The sequence below is a fragment of the Canis lupus genome, chromosome 12, assembly GCF_003254725.2.
Source record: "Canis lupus dingo isolate Sandy chromosome 12, ASM325472v2, whole genome shotgun sequence".
Classification (NCBI taxonomy): domain Eukaryota; kingdom Metazoa; phylum Chordata; class Mammalia; order Carnivora; family Canidae; genus Canis; species Canis lupus.
In genome coordinates, this window is record NC_064254.1 from 6103762 (window position 1) to 6126872 (window position 23111).

Genomic DNA, 23111 nt, shown 5'->3' on the forward strand with positions numbered 1-23111 from the left:
AGAAGCAGAATCCCCAGCGAGCAGGGAATCCCAATGTGGGGCTCGATCCCCATCCCAGGACCCTGGGATCATGACCTGCTGAAGGCAGGCCCTTAACTGACTGAGCGAACCAGGTGTCCCCATTTACATAAATTCTTAAAACAATAAAACTATAGTTATGGGGAACAAAATAGTGGTTGCCAGAGACAGTGTTGGGGTAGGGTGCGTGACTTTAAAGGGGTAGAAACAGAGAGCTGCTTCAAGTTCTGTGCCTTGTTTGTGGTGAGGACGATCATCTGAGGTCAAACTGCACAGAACGAATGACACACACAGCTGTATATATGCATACACACATACATGGCTGAGGAAATCTGACTAAAATCTATAATTAGTTAATAGTACCGTACCAACATCAATTTCCTGATTTTTGTATTGTGCCATGGTTATAGAAGATGTCACCGTGAGGAAAAACGAGGCAAAGGATTCATGGAAGGTTGTGTTATTTTTGTGTCTTTCTGTGAGTTTATGATTATTTCAAAATCAAAAGTTAAAAAATTAGTTATTAGGAAAGTGAGATGAAAAGCAGATAAACTGGGGCACCTGGGTGGCTCAGTAGTTGAGCATCTGCCTTTGGCTCAGGGCGTGATCCACGGGTCCCGGGATTGAGTCCCACATTGGGCTCCCTGAATGGAGCCTGCTTCTCCCTCTGCCTGTGTCTCTGCCTCTCTCTGTGTGTCTCTCATGAATAAATAAATAAACCTTAAAAACAAAAAAAGCAGATAAACAAAACTCAAAGCCCAATTTGTAGATCACAGATTACACAGATGTAGAACAAGTATGCTGGCTTGCTGCAGGAGTTTCTCAATGCTCACTCTTGTTTTCTGCACCTCGGGCTGAGGGGTAGTCACGAACATCTGGCAGAGTGGCATCAGGCCATGGACCACACTTGGAGGAGCACCTGCTCAGAGATAAGAAGAAAATACTAGAGGTGGATTTTTTTTTTCCCCAAAGAGGCCTAATTTTTTTGCAGTGAAGATATATTTTGCTATTAGAAATGAAACTTGATTTGAAGTATGGATTGAGGGACGCCTGGGTGGCTCAGTGGTTGAGTGTCTGCCTTGGGCTTGGGTCGTGATCCTGGAGTCCCGGAATCAAGTCTTGCATCAGGCTCTTGCATGGAGCCTGCTTCTCCCTGTGTATCTCTTCTTTGCCTGTGTATCTCTCTGTCTCTCATGAATAAATTTTAAAAATCATTAAAATATAATAATAAACTATAGATTGATAACACCATAATAATAAAGAAATCCTAATAAATGCACATTTATATAAAATTGCATTTAGAAATAAATTATATATACATTTATATTAATTAAATGAAATTTTAAAATAATTAAAATATTTATTTCCTCCCCAATCCTGGTTTATAGATAAAAAACACAGTTGATGGAAACCACACAATCCTCCATATGCCTGATTTTGTTCCCTGTCCCTCCAGGTCTCCTTCCCTATTGCCTTCTCTTTACTGTACCTCCTGATCTCCCTGACCTCCCGGCCTCTCTCTCTCTGGGCTTCTGGCCTGCAAACCACCAGGTCCCCACTGTGTACCCGCCCCCCCCCCCCCAGTATCAGGGTCATTCCCTCTCTGAGCAGATCCTTGCGTGCGGTGTTAATGAGACCCACCTTGGAGCTGTCGTATGGGGAGTAAATGAGATCACCCACGTGGCAAGGGCTCTGAGAACCACTTGGGAATGAGCGCGTACAGAGCGGGCCCTTTTGGCAGCCTGTCCTTGTCCCCAGACTTGGAGGCTAGCTCTGGTCCACCTCTTAGTCTTTGTTCCCATCTAACCCCGTCCCTCTCAAAAAAACCAGGCTCCTCCTTCTCTGGCCCCTCTACCCCGGACTCACAGGAGCAACCCAGCCCCTCAGAGTTAGGCCTGTGCCTCCCCTTCCAGCTGCCCAGGGTTAAAGCAAAACGAAGCCACTGTATTTTTTTTCTTTGCTACAACTTGAGGTCCTGTTCATTCACTCCCACCTGTAATAACAAGAATGATAATAAAAATGAATACATTCACACTGGCTAAGTCAGTGAGCACTTAGAAGGGCCAGGCACTATCCTAAGCCCTAACCCATGTATTAACTCATTTAATGCCCACAACCATCCTATGGGGTGGGTTCTGTTCTAAACCCAATTTACATGGGGATCCCTGGGTGGCTCAGAGGTTTAGAGCTGCCTTCGGCCCAGGGTGTGATCCTAGAGTCCTGGGATCGAGTCCCACATCGGGCTCCCTGCATACAGCCTGCTTCTCCCTCTGCCTGTGTCTCTGCCTCTCTCTCTCTGTGTGTCTCATGAATAAATAAAATCTTAAAAAAAAATAAAATAAACCCAATTTACAGATGAGGAAACTGAGGCCAAAGAGCAGAGAAATAACTTGCCAGAGGCCACCCAGCTTGAAAGCCCCACACTCTAATCTGCAATGCTATCCATGTTTCCTGCTAGGTCTCCTGTTCTGTGACAGGGGGAACCGGGTCTACATGTTCCAGCTCAGCACCTGGCACAGTGGAGGCTCCGTGATTACTTGTTGAATGAATGAATGAGGTGCGAGTGAATGCTGCCCATCATACTGAGCCTACAAAGCTGTTCTTCTCTGCTGTTAAGGGGCAAGGCAGAGGCCTGGGGGTGGCCACACAGGGCACCCTGAGCACCTGCCTGCTTCTGCCCGAGAGGCATCTGAGAACCTTATCCTTCCCACTTCCATCCAGCACCTCCCAGGCTGGCTCTTGAGCACTTTACTCCCTGGGAAGTATTCTTCTGAGTTTCCTTCTTTCTTTCTTTCTTTCCTTTTTTTTTTTTTTTTTTAAGATTTTATTTATTTATTCATGAGGGACATACACAGAGGCAGAGACACAGGCAGAGGGAGAAGCAGGCTCTCTGCGGGGAGCCCGATGCGGGACTCGATCCTAGGACTCCAGGATCACGCCCTGAGTGAAAGGCAGACGCTCAACCACTGAGCCACCCAGGGATCCCTAGTCTCCTTATTTCTATTTCAAGCTCAAGCTGCTGTCTGGCACTTGCTACTTTTTTTCTGTCCCTAGAGGAAAGATACCCCATCTTGCAGTTTCATCAGCTAAACACGCTGGAAGAGCTGCCCCCTTGAGGGCTTAGCCATTGTGAATCTGGTGGCTCCTACCCTTCTCTCCTACACTGGAACTTTACCCAGTAGCTTTCTCTCCTCCCCACAGACTCACATTCTCTCTCCGACTATACTCCACTCTCCCTCCTAAATTACACCTGCTCCCCACCCAAAAATAAATAAATAAATTACACCTGCTCCCTTTTCCAGCTACCTATTTATTTCCTTCATCATCTTAAATATAGTTATTTGAAAGGTTTCCAGATTGTTCTATTATCTCAAATTTGAGAGACAGAAATCCTCCCATTTGTGTTGTATACTGCTGCTCACAGGAGCTTAGTTCCTCATGTGTTTCAGAATTTTTGATTGTGCACTAAACCTGAGGATTGTTTTCCCTCGTGGATGGTCCAAGTGGCCTGGGTTGTGAAAGCTCCCTCCAGACATGATTTTAACTTACTCCTGCTGAGCTTACTCCCGCCACCACCACCACCACTACTACTCCATATCCATCTCACTCTGGACCAGTTTAAGAATTCCCAAGTTTTGGGTGGCTCAGTCGGTTAAGTGTCTGCCTTCGGCTCAGGTCATGATCTCGGGGTCCTGGGATCAAGCCCCACATCAGGCTCCCTGCTCAGTGGAGAGCCTGCTTCTCTCTTTCTCTCTCTTCCCCTGCCCCTCCCCCTACTCTCTCTCTCTCACTCTCTTAAATAAATAAATAAATAAATAAATAAATAAATAAATAAATAAATAAATAAAATCTTAAAAAAGAATTTCCAAGTCTTTTTTCCCCAAGTTTTGTTTTGTTTTGTTTGTGGTAAAATATATGTACCATAAAATTTATTATCCTACCCATTTCTTAAAAAAGACTTCATTTATTTTTTCATTAGAGACAGAGAGAGGCAGAGACACAGGCAGAGGGAGAAGCGGAGAAGCAGACTCCATGCAGGAAGCCCGATGCGGGACTCGATCCCAGGACTCCAGGATCACACCCTGGGCCAACAGCAGGCATTAAGCCGCTGAGCCATCCAGGGATCCCCTATCTTACCCATTTTTATGTATATAGTTCAGTGGCATTAAGTACCTTCCCATTGTTGTGCAACTATCATCACATCCAGTTCCAGGATTTTTCCATCCTCCCAAACTGAAACTGTACCCATTAAAAAATGACTCTTGGGCACCTGAGTGGTTCAGTCAGTTAAGCATCTGCCTTTGGCTCAGGTCATAATCCTGGGATCCTGGGATGGAGCCCCACATCCAGCCTCCTGCTCAGTGAGGAGTCTGCTTTTCCCTCTGTCCCTCCCCCACCCCCACTTGTGCATGTGTGCGCTTGCTCACTCTCTCTCTAATACATAAAATCTTTTAAAAAGAAGACTCTTCATTTTCCTCTCCTCCAGCCCCTGGATACTACCATTCTACTTCTGTTTCTATGATTCTTACTACTCTATGTCCCTCATATAAGTGGAATCATACAATTTTTATCCTTTTGTATCTGACTTGCTTCACTTAGCAGAATGTCTTCAAGGTTCATCTATGTTGTAGCAGATGACAGGATTCCCTTCCTTTTTAAGACTGAATAATATGTAATTGTATACATCTACCATTCACTGATGGGCATTTGGGTCATTTCCACCTTTCAGCTATTGCAAATAGTGCTGCTATGAACATTGGTGCTCCACCATCTGTTTGAATCTCTGCTTTAAATTCTTTTGGATATATATCCAGAAGTGGACTTGTTGGATCAAAACGTAATTCTGTTTAGTTTTTCTGAGTAACCACCATACTGTCTTCCACAGTGGCTGTACCACTTTACATTGCCATCAGCAAGGCCCAAGGGTGCTAATTTCACTATTTCTTTGTCAACAGTCACTATTTTGGGGGGAGTGTTGTTGTTGTTGTTGTTGTTATCATAGCCATCCTAATGGGTGTGAAGGGATATCTCATTGTGGTTTTGATTTGCATTTCCCTAATGACTGGTGACACTGAGCATCTTTTTACATGCTTTTTGGTATATCTTCTCTGGAAGGATATCAAGTCCTTTGTCCATTTTTTAATCATGTTGTTTTGTTCTTGAATATAGGAGTTCTTTATATATTAATCCCTTATCAGATATATGATTTGATAATATTTTCCCCCATTCCATGGGTTTCCTTTCTGCTCTATTGATTTCATCCTTTGAATGAAATTCATCTATATTTTATTTTGTTGCCTATATTTTGGTGTCACATCGAAAAAATCCTTGACAAATCCAATGTCATGAAGCTCTTCCCCTATGTTTTCTTCTCTTGTCTTATAGCTTTAGCTCTTATGCACAGGTCTTTGATCTGAGTTGATACAGTGCAAAGTAAGGGTCCAACTTCATTCTTATGCATGTGGATATCCAGTTTTCCCAGCACAATTTGTTGAAAAGACTGCCCTTTCCCCATTAAACGATCTTGATTTGACACCCTTCTCAAAAATAATTTGATCATATACGTAAGAGTTTATTACTGGGATCTGTAGTCTATTCCATTGGTCTATATGTCTGTCTGTGTGTCAATGCCACACTGTTTTGATTACTGTAGCTTTGAAGTCACTTTTAAAATCAGGAAATGTGAAACCTCCAACTTTGTTTCTTTTTCAAGGTTGTTTTGGCTACTTGGAGTCCTTTGAGATTCATATGATTTTTTGGGATGGATTTTTTTTTTCTTACTGCAAAAAACCATCACTGGGGTTTTGATAGGGATTGCATTGACTCTGTAGATTGCTTTCGGTAGTATTAAGACTTCTAATCCATGAACATGGGATGTCTTTTCATTTATTTCCTATCTTCTTTAATTTCTTTCAGCAATGTTTTATAGTTTTTTTTAAAAAAGATTTTATTTACTTATTCATGAGAGACACAGAGAGAGAGGCAGAGACACAGGCAGAGGGAGAAGCAGGCTCCATGCAGAGAGCCTGATGTGGGACCAATCCCAGGTCTCCAGGATCACACCCTTGGCTGAAGGTGGTGCTAAACCGCTGAGCCACGGGGGCTGCCCCTATAGTTTTAAATGTATAAGTTTTTTGCCTCCTTGGTTAAGTTCACTCCTAAGTATTTTATTATTTGTATTGCTATTGTATACAGAATTATTTTCTTAATTTCTTTTTGGGGTTATTCATTGTTAGGATATAGAAATACCACTTGTGTGTTGATTTCATATCTTACAACTTTGCTGGATTTTAAAATTAGTTCTACACAATAGGGGTGTGTGTGTGTGTGTGTGTGTGTGTGTGTGTGTGTGTGAGTGATCCAAGCTGTCTTTGTCTCTGCTTTTGTTTTAACCCAGAGATGTGAGCAGAAATGGGTTTTCTTCCAAAGCCAATGAGCAGGCTTTTTCTAGGTCCCCATTCACTAAGAGTACAGGCTTTAAGGATCCCAGCTAAACTCAATAGTACTAGTTCCAGACTCCTGACCCATGAAGGGCCAAGACCTTGGTCCCTGCCCTGCATGGTCATTATGGTGCAAGTGCTTGACCACTGGGCCTATTTCCCCTCTAATACCCTCCCCTCCAAGCTCCTACTGCATCAACTCACCCTTCCCTCTGCTTTTCTGCTCTCTCGATTTCAAAAACAGACACATTCAATATTCTAGATATTCAGAGCAGGAAAGGTTCCAGCATCCCACTTCTAAACAAGCACCTCAAGTACATGCATTCACAAAGGGTACGCAGAAGCCAATATTTTAACCATAGTGAAAAGCCCTATTCCAGGATACAACTAGAGTGGGAAACACCCCATCTCTTCTCCTGTGAGCAGGAGTCCTGCCTCCTCACGGGGCTGAGAGCTGGCCAAGGCCATGCCATGTGGGTAGTTCCTGTCTACTGCTACTCAGTGCCAGGTACCATACTGGGTGTCTTACATACATTTGATCTCATTTAATCTTCCTTCCAGCACCATGAGGTAGGTACTATTATTGCCACTGATCTGATTAAGAAAACTGCCAAAAACATAGCCAGCAAAGGAGCAGAACCAGGATTCAAGTTTTGGCTGGCCCATCTTTTTTACAAAATACATCTTGTCTTCCTCTGTCCTCCCATAAGCCAACTACAGCTTCTTTATCCTGCCCAGTCCTCAGGGGCAGGGTCCACGTGGTTCCCGTCCTCTTACTTGTCCTCAGCACCCAGTGGGTGTGACCTGGGTTACTATATTTTGCCCCTGAGGACCTGTCCACCACTCGGGAGGACTGCAGAACACACACAGCACTTGGCCTGAGCCCCCGTTACCAAGAGAAAGAAGGCTTTTGCCAAGGACTCTGAGGGGAGATAAATGCTGGGAGCGAACTCAACTCTGGTCAGGACCCAAGCACCCAGCCCTCCTGGAGACATTGTGTGAGCTGGGCCAGGCCTGCAGACAGCCCCTCCCGCCGCCCCAGCCAGGGTGGTGCTTGTGTGGGAAGGACTTTAAATCCAGCTGCCAGACCCCTGGCCGGGAGAGGCTGAGAGGACTGGCCACCATGCACAGCTCCTGTGATCTGCTGCTGCTGCTGCTGCTGCTGCTGGCGGCCACCGTGGGCCCTGCTGGCGCCCTCACTGAAGATGAGAAACGTGCAATGGTGGAGCTGCACAACCTCTACCGGTCCCAGGCATCCCCACCTGCGGCTGATATGCTGCAAATGGTAAGTGTGGCCAGGGACACTCACCTGCCAGGACTGAGGGGTGCTGGGGCCAGGCCCCCCAATCCCTCCCACCCCTGAGTTGAAGCTACCTCAGAGACTCATGTCTCTGGTCAGTGACAGAGACATATTATATAATTCACAGGTCCCCAGAAGTAGTCCCATTAAACAGATCAGGAAACTGAGGCTCAGAGGGACTTGCTGGTCCCTCAGGGGCTTTCAAGTCCCTCAGCTGGTAGAGCCAGGCCTGAGACACCCAGATTCCCACTCCAGTGACCCCTTCCTAAAATCCAGGTGCCCGTGATAGGGGGAACACAAGTTCCTAACACCTGGGTGAAAACGGTCTGGTCTTTCAGATGCCTTCCAAGTCAATGAGAAGAGGAAACGCAGGCAGCAGGATGGGTCCCACCCAGCACTAGGGTAGGAGGGATGTACTAAGGAGGTGGGTGAGAACAGGAGCCAGCAGCGGAGAGGGCTCTGCATCACACAGTTCACATTCTGTCTCGGTCACACCGCAAGACCTGCGATTTGGGGTGACTCCTTTAACCTAATAAGGACCATCAGTTTCTCATCTTCTTCATTAGAGCTACCTATATATCAACATGGACACTGAATCTCACAGATATAACACTGATAGGGGTGGGGAAGGAAATCTCAATATATATATACAGTAGGGCATATTTACATAAGGTTTAAAAATGTAAAAAAAAATACTATTGTATACTGGTGGGGACACATGCAGATGTAGTAAACACACAGGGACATGCCTATAGATGATGGAAACCAGATTTGGGATGGAAAGCCAGATTTGGGGTGGTGGTTACCTGTCGAAAGGGAGAATTATTTGATGGTAGAATTAGGGGCAAGATGTTAATGCTCAAGATGAAAAGAGATAAAGCCGGAAATTCACCTCCTTCCTGCTCTCCCTGAGGACCAAGCAGGCCCATCCTCTCTGGCCACCCTCAGGTGCTCTGGAAGGTTCATGAGCAATGTCCAGGGACCCCATAGCTCATGCCTCAGAGCAAGTTCACACCTGGGAAACAGAGCAGTGAGCCTGAGGGTCTGGGGACTGGAGTTCTTATAGCTTTGTTCCATCTGGCAAAGTACTAGGGGTGGGTCCTTTACCTTCAAAGGCTTCCATTTCCTGACCTATCTCTTGAGACTAATGATCCCTACCTTCAGGGTCAGACAGGATGACAAAGATCCAGGAAGTCCCCTAGAAATGCACACAGCTCAACCAGGAACTACAGACAAAAGATAAGCTCTGCCAGTAGCTCCCTGATTGAGGCTTGGAACCCACTTAGCCTTAGTTTCCCCATTTGTAGATCCCTGATGCCCTACAGATTTGTTGGCTGAGGCTGGGGGCTAATCACCCAGGAGCTGCTCTGTGGACAGAGGTGGACCTTGGTGGAGGGACAACATTCTGGGAAGCAGTTTGGATATTCAGGGGTTATGCTGCTGTCTGGTGGGAAGTGATGGGAGGAGGTCAGGGGCTGGGACACCAGGATAAATTTGGAACAAGGCTCAGGCTCAATCTCAGGAATGGTAAATGCTGAAACTCTGGAGCCAGATGGCTTCTCTCAAATCTTAATTCTGCCATTTATTAGCTCTGTGACCTTGGCTAAGTTACTTAACTTCTCTGTGCCTCAGCTTCCTCATCTGTAAATTGAAGATGATGACAACATAGCAACTCCCCTGTAGGATGGTTGGGAGGACTGAATGAATATGTAGAAAGCGCTTAGAACATGTGTGACACATAGTAAGTGCTCAGTAAGTATGTGATTAACAAAAGAGGGAACGGGTCCAGGGTGAGGCAGGTGGCAGTTCTCGTGGACTCTTTTCTCTCTTGTAGTTTCCACATCTAATTGTCACCACTTTTACCTCCCAGAAGGTTCGATCTTCCTTGACTCCTACTCCCACATCCTGCTCCCTTGGTACAACCCTGGTCCAGTCTTTCAAGACTTCTCTCAAGACTCCTAGAAGAGCCTCTACCTGCTTCGCCAGGCTCTGGCCTCCGTTGCCAGAATGAATAATCCAACACATGGTCTTGACCTTGTTCAGTACCTTTCAACAGCTCCCAATGGCTCCTGACTGCCTCAGGATAAAGCACCAGCTCCTGAGAAGGCTCTGTGTGTCCGGGGCCCTGCTTACACCGCCAGCTTCCTCTCCTGCTCCGTTTCTCCCTCAGTTACCTCAACAGCTTATCCTTCCCCAGCTAAGATGGTGTTTCTCACCTCTACACCTTTGCTCATGCTATGGCTTCTGTCCAGGATGTCCTCCCCTCTCCACCTGACCAATGCCTCAGTTCTAACCCTTAGCTTAGTGTCTCCTTCCCACCCTCAGGTTGGGCTAAATGACCCTCCTTGGTGCCTCTTCATGACCCATTGCGAGTCTGTCATTTACCATGTGGTAGCCCAATCGTTTATGACAATGTGAACTTGGGCTTCACCTCCAGGCTGGCACAGGGCCCCCAGACTGTTGCATGAGTGAATGAGTAAATGAATGAATAGACTTGTTTTCAGATGGTGACCATGTGGCCAGTGTGGGTGGATGCCAGGACTCAAAAATCCACAGGGGTCTCGGGAAGACTGAGAAGCCTTGAGACCCATAGGAATGACTCTACTGGTGAGATTCCACACATCCAGGCAGAATAGGAATCACAGCCAGCCTCCGTAGGGAGACCACTTAAAACAGAGCCAGTCATCAACAGCTGACAAATGTCTACTGAGCACCTGCTATGCGCCAGCACTGTGCCAGACACTGGGGCCACATCACTGTCTTACCCTGAAGGAGCTGACTATTCAGTCTGAGGTCCCGCAGGTCATCCCAGAAACCCTGATCCCGGTCCCCTACACCCTGCCACTTCTCACTCCCCAGCTCCCCTTACTGCCAGAGTTTGAGACAACCTCAGGGACCAGTGATTTGGGACAAAAACACCCAGGGAAGGAAAGGGATTCACCCATAGTCACAAAATGGGGCTGTCCCAGCCCTGTGTTCTCATCCCCACCCCAGGCAGCTGCTCCTGAGAGCCTTGTGTGGGTGAGGAGCCACACAATCCCCTCCTCTCAGGGTCACCCAAGCTCTTGGCACTTTATAGGCTGTCTGGCTCCCACAGCTGGCTGGGCCCCCAGAGGGTGGAGCAAGAGTTGCCGCCAGGCATCCATTTCTAGGAGAGGCCAAGGACAAAGTTTAATGGGATCCAGACCTTTCTCCTCAATCCTTTGTTAATCGCTCTTTCCACCCACACTGGGCCTGTCCTCCCAGCCAGGGACACAGAGAACCTCAGGGGTCCCTTAACCTAAAATGCCCCCTCCAGCTGCCTCACCTCAGGTCCCCCCCCCCCCCCCCCCCCGCCCCGGGAGAACGGTGCTTTTGGGATCTGATAGCTCCTGGAGACACCAAAGTTCTGAAAATAGGCCTCTCAGTGAGGGTCACATGGAGACGCTTAATAGGTTGACAAGGGTTGAGAGCACTTGGGAGGGAAGTCTGGAGCTGGTAAAGCCATGGAGGCTGGGCAACCCCAAGGGGAGAGTGGGACCTGAGAGGGGAGTGCTGACCCCCTCTTACTTATGATGCCTGGGTAAGAGGGTGGAGGGTGGTGGAATAAATAATGCAGCCCTTGAACACCTTACTGGACATCCTGTGGTCTTCAGAGCAGTCGGGCAGCCGTGGGAGGTAAGCAGGGCACAGCCGTCCTCCGTTCACATAGAAGGATATTAATATTAATTAATAATAACACCATTACAAACATCAACTCACTTATTCTTCCCAAAGCCCCATGCAAGTTTAGGAAGATGAGGCAATCTGTCTGAAACCACATAGCTGGTAAATGGTCCCAAGTTTGGCTAACTCCATGGCCCGGCGAGGCAGCCTCCCACCTCCCCACAGAAGCCCACCAGGAGCACAGAACTGTTCCTGGTCACGGCCTGGGTCACCCCGAGGGAGGGGAGGGCTCCGCCTGCAGAGGCCCCCAGGACACCTCCAACCTTCTTCTCTGACCCCAGAGTTGTGGGCATCCCCACGTCCCCCCCCCGCTGCCTCCACGGAGCCCAAGGCGTTCCTCACCTTCCTCCTCGACCCGCCCCGCAGAGGTGGAACGAGGAGCTGGCCGCCTTCGCCAAGGCCTACGCGAAGCAGTGCGTGTGGGGCCACAACAAGGAGCGCGGGAGGCGCGGCGAAAACCTGTTCGCCATCACGGGCCACGGCTTGGACGTGCCGCTGGCCATGGAGGAGTGGCACCACGAGCGCGAGCACTACAACCTCAGCGCCGCCACCTGCGACCAGGGCCAGATGTGCGGCCACTACACGCAGGTGCGAGGCCCCAGAGCACTGGGCGGGGCTACATGGCGAGGGGGCGGGGCCGTATGAGCAGGGGGCGGGGCCGGGGGCGGGGCGGAGGGGCGGGGGGCGGGGCGGAGGGCCGAGGGGGGCCGCCTCTCCCTCCCCAGGACTCTAAGCCCGCAAGACCCTCCGTAGAAGTCTTTCCACGGTGCGCATGTGTTGTGCAGGCCTCTGAGGAAGTCTGCTTCTCGGACTCAGCCCAAACCATCTCCAGTTAACTCTTGAAGAACCACGATCGTCTGAAAACCTAGGTGGCCTTCTGGGCCTCCTCGTACAGAGGGGACCTAAGTGAGGTGTCGCAGAGCCAGTTTCGGGGGCCGTAATTATTGTCCCGGGCAATCCTGGCCGACCTCTGAGCGGTCCCGTCCTCTGGCCCAGGTCCGGCAGGGCTTCTGGCTTCTCTCACTGTCCCTCTTTTGTCATCTCTCATGGCGTCTGGGGTGCTGCTTCTAATCAGCCAGGGACCGATGAGCAAGCACCACTGCGTGTGTTTAACCTTCTTCCTCTTTTACAAACTATGTGTGAGGGCGCCTGGGTGGCTGAGTGGCTTAAGGGTCTGCCTCTGCTCAGGTCATGGTGCCAGGGCCCTGGGATCCAGTCCTGGCATCAAAGCTCTCTGCTCAGTGGGGAGTCTGCTTGTCCCTGTCCCTCTACCCCTCCCTCCTGCGCATGCTCTCTCTCTCTCTCTCAAATAAATAAAAATCTTAAAAAAAAAAAAAAAGGCAACAAAACCATGTGTAAAATAAGAACAAATGGTCACTGTATAAAGGTTTCAGGGAGACCTTGAGAGCATTTCCTGCCCTTCCCAGCCACTTTTTGCTTATGTAAGTGTTCTCACTGCATTTTGAACGTTTGCATTTCCAGATAAGAGATGTTGGGTGCAAGTGTGTATGGGTGTGTAGGGGAATTAACATTAGTGTTATTGAATTCATGTTCTTCTCCACCCAGTGCTTATTGTTCAAACAGTAGCATGACAATTCTCTTACAAAAAGAAAAGGAAGCTCAACCTTCTTCCCCCTCATATTCACCAATTCCACTTTCCAGTGCTTTTTTTGAGTGGTATTTTTAGTGCTAATCTTTCAAGAATAAAATCCCAACATCACCCACCCAGATGAAGAAGTTGTGAGGGCCCAGTAGCCCTCCCTGTCCTCTTCCCTCTGTACCCTGCCACATCTCACTTTACCCCCCTACCCCTAACACACACACACACACACATGCACACACACATTTCCTCCTGCTACGATTGCTGTAAGTGCCCAGCAGGAGTGGGTCTGGCCCACTCCCACCCCAGTGTCCTCCAGGGCTGAGTGCACATGTACTCTGGGGGCATTTCTGCCTATGAGATGCTCACCACTGCTGTCCTCAGCTAACTTAAACAGAAAAACCACCAGTCCTGGGGGCTATGTGCAGAATTAATAACCAGAGTCAGATCTCACAACAAAAACTAGCCTCTGTTTGAGTGTCTCCTAAACAGACCAGGGCCTGCAAATAGCAAGGGGAGGCTGCTGATCTCAGCCCATGGTGGTGCACAAAGATTGTTTGGACTTCTAAAATTTTACACTTAAGACAGAATTCCTTCTAGCAGCTAGGAGACCCAGACTTAGAGCAGAACAGATCCTCACAAGCACTCACTTGTGCTTTGGGGAGGAATTTCTACATCCAAGATGGCTCTTTCCATTCTCTTTCTTGGATTTTGTTTGTTGCTGATATCTAAGATTCTCCCATTTGAGATTCATTCCTTTGGGATATACTCCTTGTTTAAAGTGCACAGGAAGTTGCAAAGAAAAAAACACACAGGAGGAGTTCATGAGGGTATATACAAAATGAAGTTTTTTCAGAGAAAGGCCTGGTGAAACAGTGTATGTGGTTCAGGACAAATTCCTACAAAACTCCCTGTTTAGAGTTTTATCCTGAAGCTGTGTGTCCTTAGAGACTTGGATCTGACAGGTTGTAGAGATCTTCTTCTCCTCATCCATAGAAGACTGGTGTAGACAGACACTAGCTACTGGCATCCCACCCAGGCTAAATTGTTGGGTTTGCCCTTCTTCAGGTGGTCTGGGCCAAGACAGAGAGGATTGGCTGTGGCTCCCATTTCTGTGAGAAGCTCCAGGGTGTCGAGGAGACCAACATCCATTTGCTGGTTTGCAACTATGAGCCTCCGTGAGTGCCCAGGGAGCCTCTGGGATAGAGGATGGGCAGAGCCAAGGGGACGGTTGAGTTGGGCAGCCTAAGAATGTGGGAGGGGGCCAATTTGGGCCTATACCCCATACCCTTGGGGGAGCTGTGAGGGCACTGGTGGGAACCCAGCAAGCTAGTGGGAGAAAGTAAGACCCGGGGTACTTCAGGCCTAGGTGTGTGTATGAGGGATAGGGACTCAGGTTTGCAGGGACCGCCCTGGCCCCCAGCATCATCCTCGCCTCCCACAGGGGGAATGTGAAGGGAAAGAAACCCTACGAGGAAGGCACTCCGTGTTCCCTCTGTCCATCCGGCTACCGCTGCGAGAGCTCCCTCTGCGGTGAGTTGGCCTGGGGTGGGGAGAAGCAGGAAGGGGCGGCCAGGGATGGGGCTGGGTGGTCCTAGAGCCTCGGTGGAGTCCCCAGCGGTGCCCGGGCAGGACACCACCTCCGGGGACCTGGGGACCGTGGTGGGCCCGCCCTATCGGGCTTCCAGAGCCCACTTTGCCTGCCTTGCAGTCACTTCGGCGCCCTGTCATTCAAAGTGACTGGATTTCAGCTCTCCCAGGGGAGGGTGGAGGACAGGAGGGGGGTGGGCTCCTGAGCTTGAGTTCGAGGAAAGGGTCCCCGAGGTGGCGGTGCCTATGGTGGGCGTGGCCAGGGCGACGCATTAGGGACACACAGCTAGCTGGAGAGTCCCCTGAACAAGTGGTTGTGTGAGTGCGGAGAGAGGCAGAGTTGGACACGGAGGTGGATGGAGGGGACACTGTTATAAAGCTAAAATAAAATAAAACTTACTATCAATGAAGGACAGATTCGCTGGAGAGCGTGTGTGTGTGAGAGAGAGATCACAGGACATTTGGTCGCTCACCGTGACTGTGGTGGGGCAGGGATGTGGGGTCCTGCCACAGCACTAACGCGGGCCTTGTTTCTTGTCAGAACCCGTCGCGGGCCGGGAAGAGGCTCAGGATTTGCCTGGCCTGGTAACCGAGGCCCCATCCTCCCTGGCAACTGAAGCTTCAGGCTCTGGCAAAAGCCGTATCCCTTCTTCCCTGGCAACAGAAACTCCAGCCTCCTTGGTAACAGAGGCCTCAGGCTCCCTGGAAACCAAGGCTCTACCTGCTGTAGAAACCAAGGCCCCATCTTCCGTAGCAACGGAGGAGCCCCCCTCCACCGCAAGGGAGGCTCCACCTTCCTTAACGACTGAGACCCCTTCCTTGTTGGTGTCTCACAGCCTGTTCTCCTTGGATGAGGGGCCAGCTACCTCCCCCAAATCAACCCATGAGCCCATCTCCAAATTGGCAGACAAAGAGGCCAGCAGGACAAGAATGACTTCCAAGAGCCCAGAGAGTTCTCCACACCCCAAGATGTTCTTGAGAGGGACACGGGAGCCACTACCCCAGTCCCAGAAGGTGGGCAAGGCTGAGGCAAAGTTATCTCCTTCCAGTGAGGTCTTGGCTTCAGTTTTTCCAGGCCAGGACAAGACAGGTGAGCTGCTGGCCACATGGGACCACATGGGGCACACCTCCTCCAAGTCCCTGTCCAACTCCCCCAATACCTCTGCCAGCGCTAAAGCCACACGTACCCTGGCCCTGCAGTCATCGCTGCCAGGTAAGGCCTGTAGTGTTGGTCCCACCTTCCCTCCTTGTCTCCAGAATGTCAGCACCCAGCCCCCAGCATAGGTTATGCGCACAGCGGGGCATGCACCCTCTGAGTAAGAGCTTCCTCCCCGGCTGCTGGACCCCACTTGCACCCCTGGCAGGGAGGGTGGGAGGTCAGGCATAGCCTTGTCCAGGCTGAGACAAAGCCTCTCCCTCCCCACAGGTGCAGAGGGCCCTGAAAAACCTAGCATCAAGTCAGGGCTGAACCAGGGCCCTGGTCATATCTGGGGCCCCCTTCTGGGACTGCTGCTACTGCTTCCCCTCGTGCTGGCTGGAATCTTCTGAAGGGGTCACCACTCAAAGGCAAGGCCTGTGGGGAGACCCTGGCCTTATGCCCACACTGCATTGTCTTTCTCCAAGTAAGAGGCCACAGTTTCCTGGGCAGGTCCTGCTCTGTGGCCCAGTAGCCCCCCTTGACCCCAGCTTCCGGCCGGACTCCAGGCAAGTGACCTGTGCCCCAGGAGGCCTCTATAAGCCCGACTCCTGGCACTGGCTCAGGAGTGCCTCTGTCCCTATGGAGGTCCACCCCTCAGCTAGCTGCAGATTGTTCTGAGCAGTGATCCTGTGGCTGCTTGTGCTCATTCTCCAGTGTCCTGGTGGCCATGGTTCTGCTCTTCCAGGAACGGATCTCAGCGCTTCCCAGAAACCCCTTGACCCCTCCTAGGTCCCTGGCTTCTTCCTTCAGCCATCTGAGTCTGGGGCTATTCCCAGGAATACCTCCTGCCTTCCCAGGCTGAAGAGGTCAGCAGTCCTCCTGCCATCTCCCCCACACTGCCCCTCACCCCACAAACAAGATGCTTCTTGGCTGAAGGTGCTCTGAAAGGGAAAGGCTGCAGGACACCTGCCTCATCCTCAAACACCTTGGGGGCATGAGGCCTGGCTGGCTATGAGCTCAGGGTGCCAGCCGGAGCGCCTCCTGCCCCTCCAGTCTTAATCTTAGGGTGTAGGTGGAGATTCAGGGGAGATCCCTGGCTACCTGGATGGACTGCCACTGCAGATAGGGGGCTCTCCCTGAGTGCCCCTTCCCCCTACTTGCAGATGTAGCTGGGGAGGTGGAGTTGTGAAGGGCAGATGAAGGACAAGCTCATCTGAATGGGGTTCCATGATAGGCAGAGACCGGGAAGGGAAGCCTCCCCCCTCCCCCCGCCCCCGGACTCCCGAATAAAAGCCTGTGTAAGAGTACCGAGTGTCTGTGCTTATGCGGGGCGGAGGGCGAAGGAGGGTCTCTGAGAGTCCTGAAGAGGCTCCCCTCCCAGGCCCCAGCACCTGTCCCCTCCCCACCCCACACCATCTAGTCCTTTGGGGGCACCTTTCTTTTCCTTTCTATAACCTGGCCCCCTCCCCAACTCTTTTTAAGATTTTATTTATTTATTCATGAGAGACACAGAGGAGAGAGAAAGAAAGGCAGAGACACAGGCCGAGGGAGAAGCAGGCTCCATGCAGGGAGCCCGATGCAGGACCCAATCCCAGGACCCCAGGATCACGCCCTGGGCTGAAGGCAGACGCTAAATCGCTGAGCCACCCAGGTATCCCCCCGCCCCCTAACTCAAACTTTCAGGTGGCCAGCAGGAAGGAGGAAGGGCCCAGGGCTGACCCAGCCAGCTCCAGGAGTCACTGGCCGAGGCTAGTTGGGTTTTAGACCAAGTCAGGGAGTGGCTACAGCCTCTTTACGGGGTGCTGCGGCTCGGGCCCATCTGGTACACAAGGTCAAAAGGCTTTGCCAGCCCTGGGTGCTTTGAGGAATGCTGAAAAAGGCTTCTGGAGTCCCAGGCACACTCCCCCAGGGGAGCACAACTGGATTGTGCAGTGCTGCAGGGGAGGAAAGTGTGTGTGTGTGTGTGTGTGTGTGTGTGTGTGTGTGTGTGTGGCTAGCAGCAGCAAGTAACGGAGGACGGCTTGGGACCCAGATGGGGCCGGTGGGGAGGGTCAGAGCGACTGTCTACAGGCCAAAGCTGGAGCGGGAGCAGTTAAACAGGAAGCATGCAAGTCAGACCGTGTGCTAATGTGTGTGTGTGTGTGTGTGTGTGTGTGTGTGTGTGTGATACAATGTATTAAGACATAATATAAATTCAGATGTAACTCATATAAAATCCACCCAGTTAAAGTGTACCACCCAATGGTTTTTAGTATATTCACAGGGTGGTGCAACCATCAGCACAATTTTAGAACATTCTCGTCATGCCAAAAAGAAACCCTATTCCATTAGCAGCCACTCCCCATCCCCCCACCACCCCAAGCCCTGAGAAACCACTAACCCAGTGTCTCTATGGGTTTGTCTATTCTGATATTTTGTATCAACAGAATCATACAATAAGTGGTGGCCTCTTCTGTCTGGCTTCTTTCACTCAGCATAATCTTCTCCAGATTTATCCATGTTGTAGTGTGTGACGGTACCTCATTCCTTTTTATTACCAATGTCCCCTTGTATAGAATACATTTTATTTATCCATTTGTCAACTGGTGGACATTTGGGTTGTTTGCACTTGTTGGCCATTATGAATGATGCTGCTATAAACATTCATGTTAAAAGTTTCTGTGCAGGCATATGTTTTCATTTCTCTTGGGTATATACCTAGGGGCAGGATCATATAGTAACTGCGGATCATTCGGTCACTCTATGCTTAACATTTTTTAGGAACTGCCAACGTGCTTTCCAAAGTGGCCGCACCATTGTACATTCACACCAGCAATGTACAAAGGTTTTTGTCTCTCTACATCTTCACCAACACTCATTATGCCTTTTTAAAATATAGCCATTCTAGTGAGTGTATAGTATCATCTCATTGTGCTTTTGATTTTTATTTCCTTGATGGCTAATGATGCCAAGCACATCTTTCCATGTGCTTATTGGCCTTCGGTCTATAGAGAGGTATCTTTGAATTTTCTGCCCATTTTTTACCTGGGATATTCATCTTATTATTGAGTTGTAGGAATTCTTTATATAGTTTATATGCAAGTCCCTTCCCTGATCAGATATATAATTTTAAAATATTTTCTCTCATTCTGTGAATTTTTTCAATTTTTCTTTAGGATGTCTTCTGAACACAAGTCTTTAATTTTGGTGATATTCAATTTATTTGTTTTGTTGCTGTGCTTTTTGGTGTTATATCTAAGAAACCACTGCCTAATCCAAAGTCACAAAGATTTATGTGGGGTTTTTTAAAGATAATTTATTTATTCAGGAGCGTGCGCGCGCACACATGCGCGCAAGAGAGAGAGAGAGAGAGAGAGAGGCAGAGACACAGGCAGAGACACAGGCAGAGGGAGAAGCAGGCTCCATGCAGGGACCCCGACATGAGACTCGATCCCGGGCCCCAGGATCAGGCCCTGAGCCGAAGGCGGCGCTAAACCGCTGAGCCACCCGGGCTGCCCTACGTGTTTTTCTTTTTCTAAGAGTTATATAGTTTCAGTTCTATTTAAGCCTTTGATCCATCTTTAGTTGATATTTGTTATGTGGTGTGAGGTGGGTCCAACTTCATTCTTACACATGTGAATATCCAGTTGGCCAAGCGCTTTTCGTTGAAGGGGATTCTTCCTCCATTCAGTTTTTTCATTGCCTTTATCCAAAATCAATGGACTTTAAATGTGAATGTTTATTTCTGGATTTTCAATCCTGTCCCGCTGATCTGTAGGTCTACCTTATGCCAGTACCACACCATCTTTTTTTTTTCTCCAAATATTATTCATTTGAGAGACAGTATGAATGAGAGAGAGCACAAGTGGGGTGAGGGGCAGAGGGAGAAGCAGACTTTGTGCTGAGCAGAGAGCCTGATGCAGGGCTTGATCCCAGGACCCCAAGGTCATGATCTGAGCTGAAGGCACAAGCTTAACCAAACAAGCCACCCAGGTGCCCTTAGTGCCACACATACCATCTTGATTACCATAGCTATGTAGTTAAGTTTTGAAATTATGAAGTGTGAGTCCTCCAATTTTGTTCCTTTTTTTTTTTTAAATTAAGATTTTATTTATTTGAGAGAGAGGGAGCTGACACCCTGCTGAGCAGACAGCCTAACTGGGGGGTTGGGGGAGCTCCATCCCAGGACCCTGAGATCTCAACCTGAGCTGAAGGTAGATGCTTAACTGATGGTGCCACCCAGGTGTCCTGGTTCTTCTTTTTTCAAGATTGTTTAGGCTATTTTGGATCCCCTGAATTCCCATTTGGAATTTAATGTCAGCTTGTCAAATTTCTGCAAAGCTGGCTGAGATTTTGATAGGGATTGTGTAATCTTCCATATAAATCTTCCAATCCATGAACATGGCTTGTCTTTCCATTTATTTATTTACTTTTGTTTAGCAATGTTTGTAGTTTTCAAAGTGTAAACTGTATGATTTTTTAAAAATTTGTCCATATTTTATTATTTTTGATGCTGTTATGTGAAATTGCTTTATTAATTTCATTCTCACTTTGTGCAACTGTGAGTGTAAAGAAATATGATTATGTATCAATTTTATATCTTGTACCCTTGCAGAATTCATTTATTAGTTATAAAAGTATTTTTAGTGGATTCTTTAGGATTTTTTTCCCTAAAGATTTTATTTAAAAAGATTTTTTTTGAGAGAGAGAGCCAGGGAGCACACAGGCAGCAGGGAGGGACAGAGGGAGAGGGAGAAGCAGACACCATGCTGAGTGTGGAGCGTGACACAGGGCTCTCTGATCCCAGGACTCTGGAATCATGACCCGAACTGAAGGCAGATACTTAACCAACTGAGCCACACAGGTGCCCCAGGATTTTCTAAATCCAAGATCCTGTCATCTACAGAGATAGTTTTACTTCTTCCTTTCTAACCCAGATAACTTTTATTTTCTTGCCTGATTGCCCTGTATGGACCCTCTAGTACAATGCTGAGTCATGGCAAGAGAAGACACACTTGTCTTGCTCCTGATCTTAGGGGGGAAACATCAGGTTTTTTATCAGTCAGTCTAACATTAATTACTTAATGTTAGGGTTTTCATAGATGCCATTTATCAGGGTGGGCAAGTTATATTCTTAGGTTTTTGTCATAAGGGGTGTTGAATTTTGTCAAATACTTTTTGTGTCTATTGAGATGGTCATATGCTTTTCTTTCATACTCTATGTATAGAGGGTGTTACAGTATTTTTCAGATGACCTAGCTTGTATTCCTGAGCGCAGGGGTCCTTCCCTTCTTGGGCTTGTTTTCTCAAGCTAGCCCCAGGTACTATGAGGTAGTCAAGGGAGGTAGCCTCTGAGCAGAGCAGGCCTATGTAAGGCCAAACCCAACTTTCCTTGTTTGGGGATAGGCTCTACCTGCCTCCTACAAAAGCAAAAGTATCTGTGGCCAGCCCTCAGGAAACCTGTCACATGAGAGAACACATCCAAGACCAGAAGCAGGGACTTCTTTGGAAGTTCATTGCTGGGGAAATAACAGAAGACAAGACATGGTGTCCCACAGTAGTCAGGCAAGGCTGTGACAAATGGGCAGGGAGGGGATGTGTCAGCACCGCCCCTGAAGATAGGACGGCACATTCGGGGGAAGGGTGGCTGGCACTCAGACGCTTCAAGGACCAGAGTGGGGAGCACTCTACTCCAGCACCATGCCACGTGGCTCCCAGACATCTGGGGACTAGCAAAGCAAAAGGGCTACAGTAGGACCCAGCATAGGCCACTACTGCTAACTCAGGCTGCACCAGAGGACCCCAAAAGGCAGATCAGAGGACTTCACAGGTTTTTCCCATCAGAACTGAGTTTTCCAGGAGGAATGGATGGACACTAATCCCCACAAGGACATTCCCACTCCTGTCAGCCCTCTTTTTGCTGACAGCTCAGCTCCCCTCCCCAATCTAACCCCATCTCCTTTCTCAGTGAAAGACCCTGTCACTCCAGTTTCCGGGACTGATGGGAATACCAGGAGCTCCAACAGGTAGGTGAGACCTCAGCCCTCAAACACAGAAGGGTCCAGCAAACAAAGGGAGTATTAGTATTTAACATGTACAAGACCCGCATCTGAACACTGAACTGAAAAACAGTAGGGGTAAAACCTGTACTTTGCTCAACTAGAAACAGAACACCAAAGGGATTTTCTTGCCTTTCTGGGTGTGGAAGACAGCTTGGGAAGCGAGTCCAGACCAAGGTCAAGTCCCAGGCCCTACTTGGGGGCAGCACTGGCTCTCCTCAGGGTGACTGCCACACCCAGCCTCAGCCCATTCTTTACCAGAGGCGGCCGCTCCAAATGTCTGAGAGGAAGGCTGTCAGAGGGACGGGCTCTTCAGAGCCAGCTCGGGTTCCAGAGTGCCCTCAATCTGGAGCACCAGAGGAAGGAATTAGTGAAAAAAATACAATTTGAGAGTGGAGTGATAGGAAGAAAGGTTGCCCCACTACAGTGGTCAGTGCTATAGGGGGAAGCCACACTGGGCTGGAGAAAGGTCACATGCCATGAAGCAGGAATGCCTCTGAAGGGCCTCCCTTAAGGAATGGTGCCAGCCAGGCCTGGCCTGCTCGCCTTGCCACGTGCCTTCCCTTCCCTGCCATGTCAGTAGTCTGAAGTGAGGATGGCACCCCCGAAGCCTCAACGAATGGACACTTAGAGGACGCCCGCACAGGCACGCTCCTGCATTCTGGGGGCCAAGGATATATAAAGTAAACAGCCCTCAAGTCAATTGTATGAGGCCACCGGGGAAAGCCAGTTCTGCCAAAGCACCAGGCCTTCCCTCAGGGTGATCCAGCTCACATCTGTGAGAAGTAGGACCAAAGTCACCAGAGTCCACCTCTCCAAAACCACTCCCCTAGAACAAGGGCAGACACTAGGCCCCTACAACACTTGAGGAACTCGGATGGGTCCCAACTGGTATTCAAACCCCACCAGACGGAAACCTGTGGTCCCTATCTGGTAAGTTCTGCTGGTTTACAAACCAGCAGGAGCTAATTAAGGGAGATCTCTATACTTGAGCTAGGCCCACGTCTACCCCTGATGCTGTAACCAAGCAACCATTATACGGGATGACTCTTGGCAAAACTGGAGAACGTCGTTGGCAAACGGTGCTGCGTTGACCGGGGTGTGGGTGGAACACTTTCTGAAGCCAGGAGGAACTTTATAGGCACTGCCTTCCCAGTCATAGGCCTCCGCACAAGCTGCTGCTTTGTGAACTGGCATCTTGACTTCGTCTAGTTCAGGAAATCATCCAACGGCCTCCCCCCAGTGCTGATCCACACCAAGGCCCAGCACTTCTCATCCTCAG

General features: G+C 49.2%; 1 protein-coding gene across 2 annotated transcripts; it reads left to right on the top strand.

Moving 5' to 3' along the window:
- Positions 1 to 7325: 7325 nt before the first annotated feature.
- Positions 7326 to 17098, top strand: PI16 (peptidase inhibitor 16). 2 transcript variants are annotated; one of them, XM_025418603.3, is made up of 6 exons: positions 7326 to 7743; positions 11830 to 12051; positions 14132 to 14241; positions 14508 to 14596; positions 15195 to 15743; positions 16080 to 17098. In XM_025418603.3, exons 1-6 carry the CDS (start codon positions 7582 to 7584, stop codon positions 16199 to 16201), a joined length of 1254 nt encoding a protein of 417 aa, XP_025274388.3. In that variant the 5' UTR covers positions 7326 to 7581; the 3' UTR covers positions 16202 to 17098. The 2 variants fall into 2 exon arrangements, with proteins under 2 accessions (XP_025274388.3, XP_025274387.3); XM_025418602.3 differs by having other exon boundaries at positions 7368 to 7743; positions 15195 to 15866.
- The last annotated feature ends 6013 nt before the right edge of the window (positions 17099 to 23111 follow it).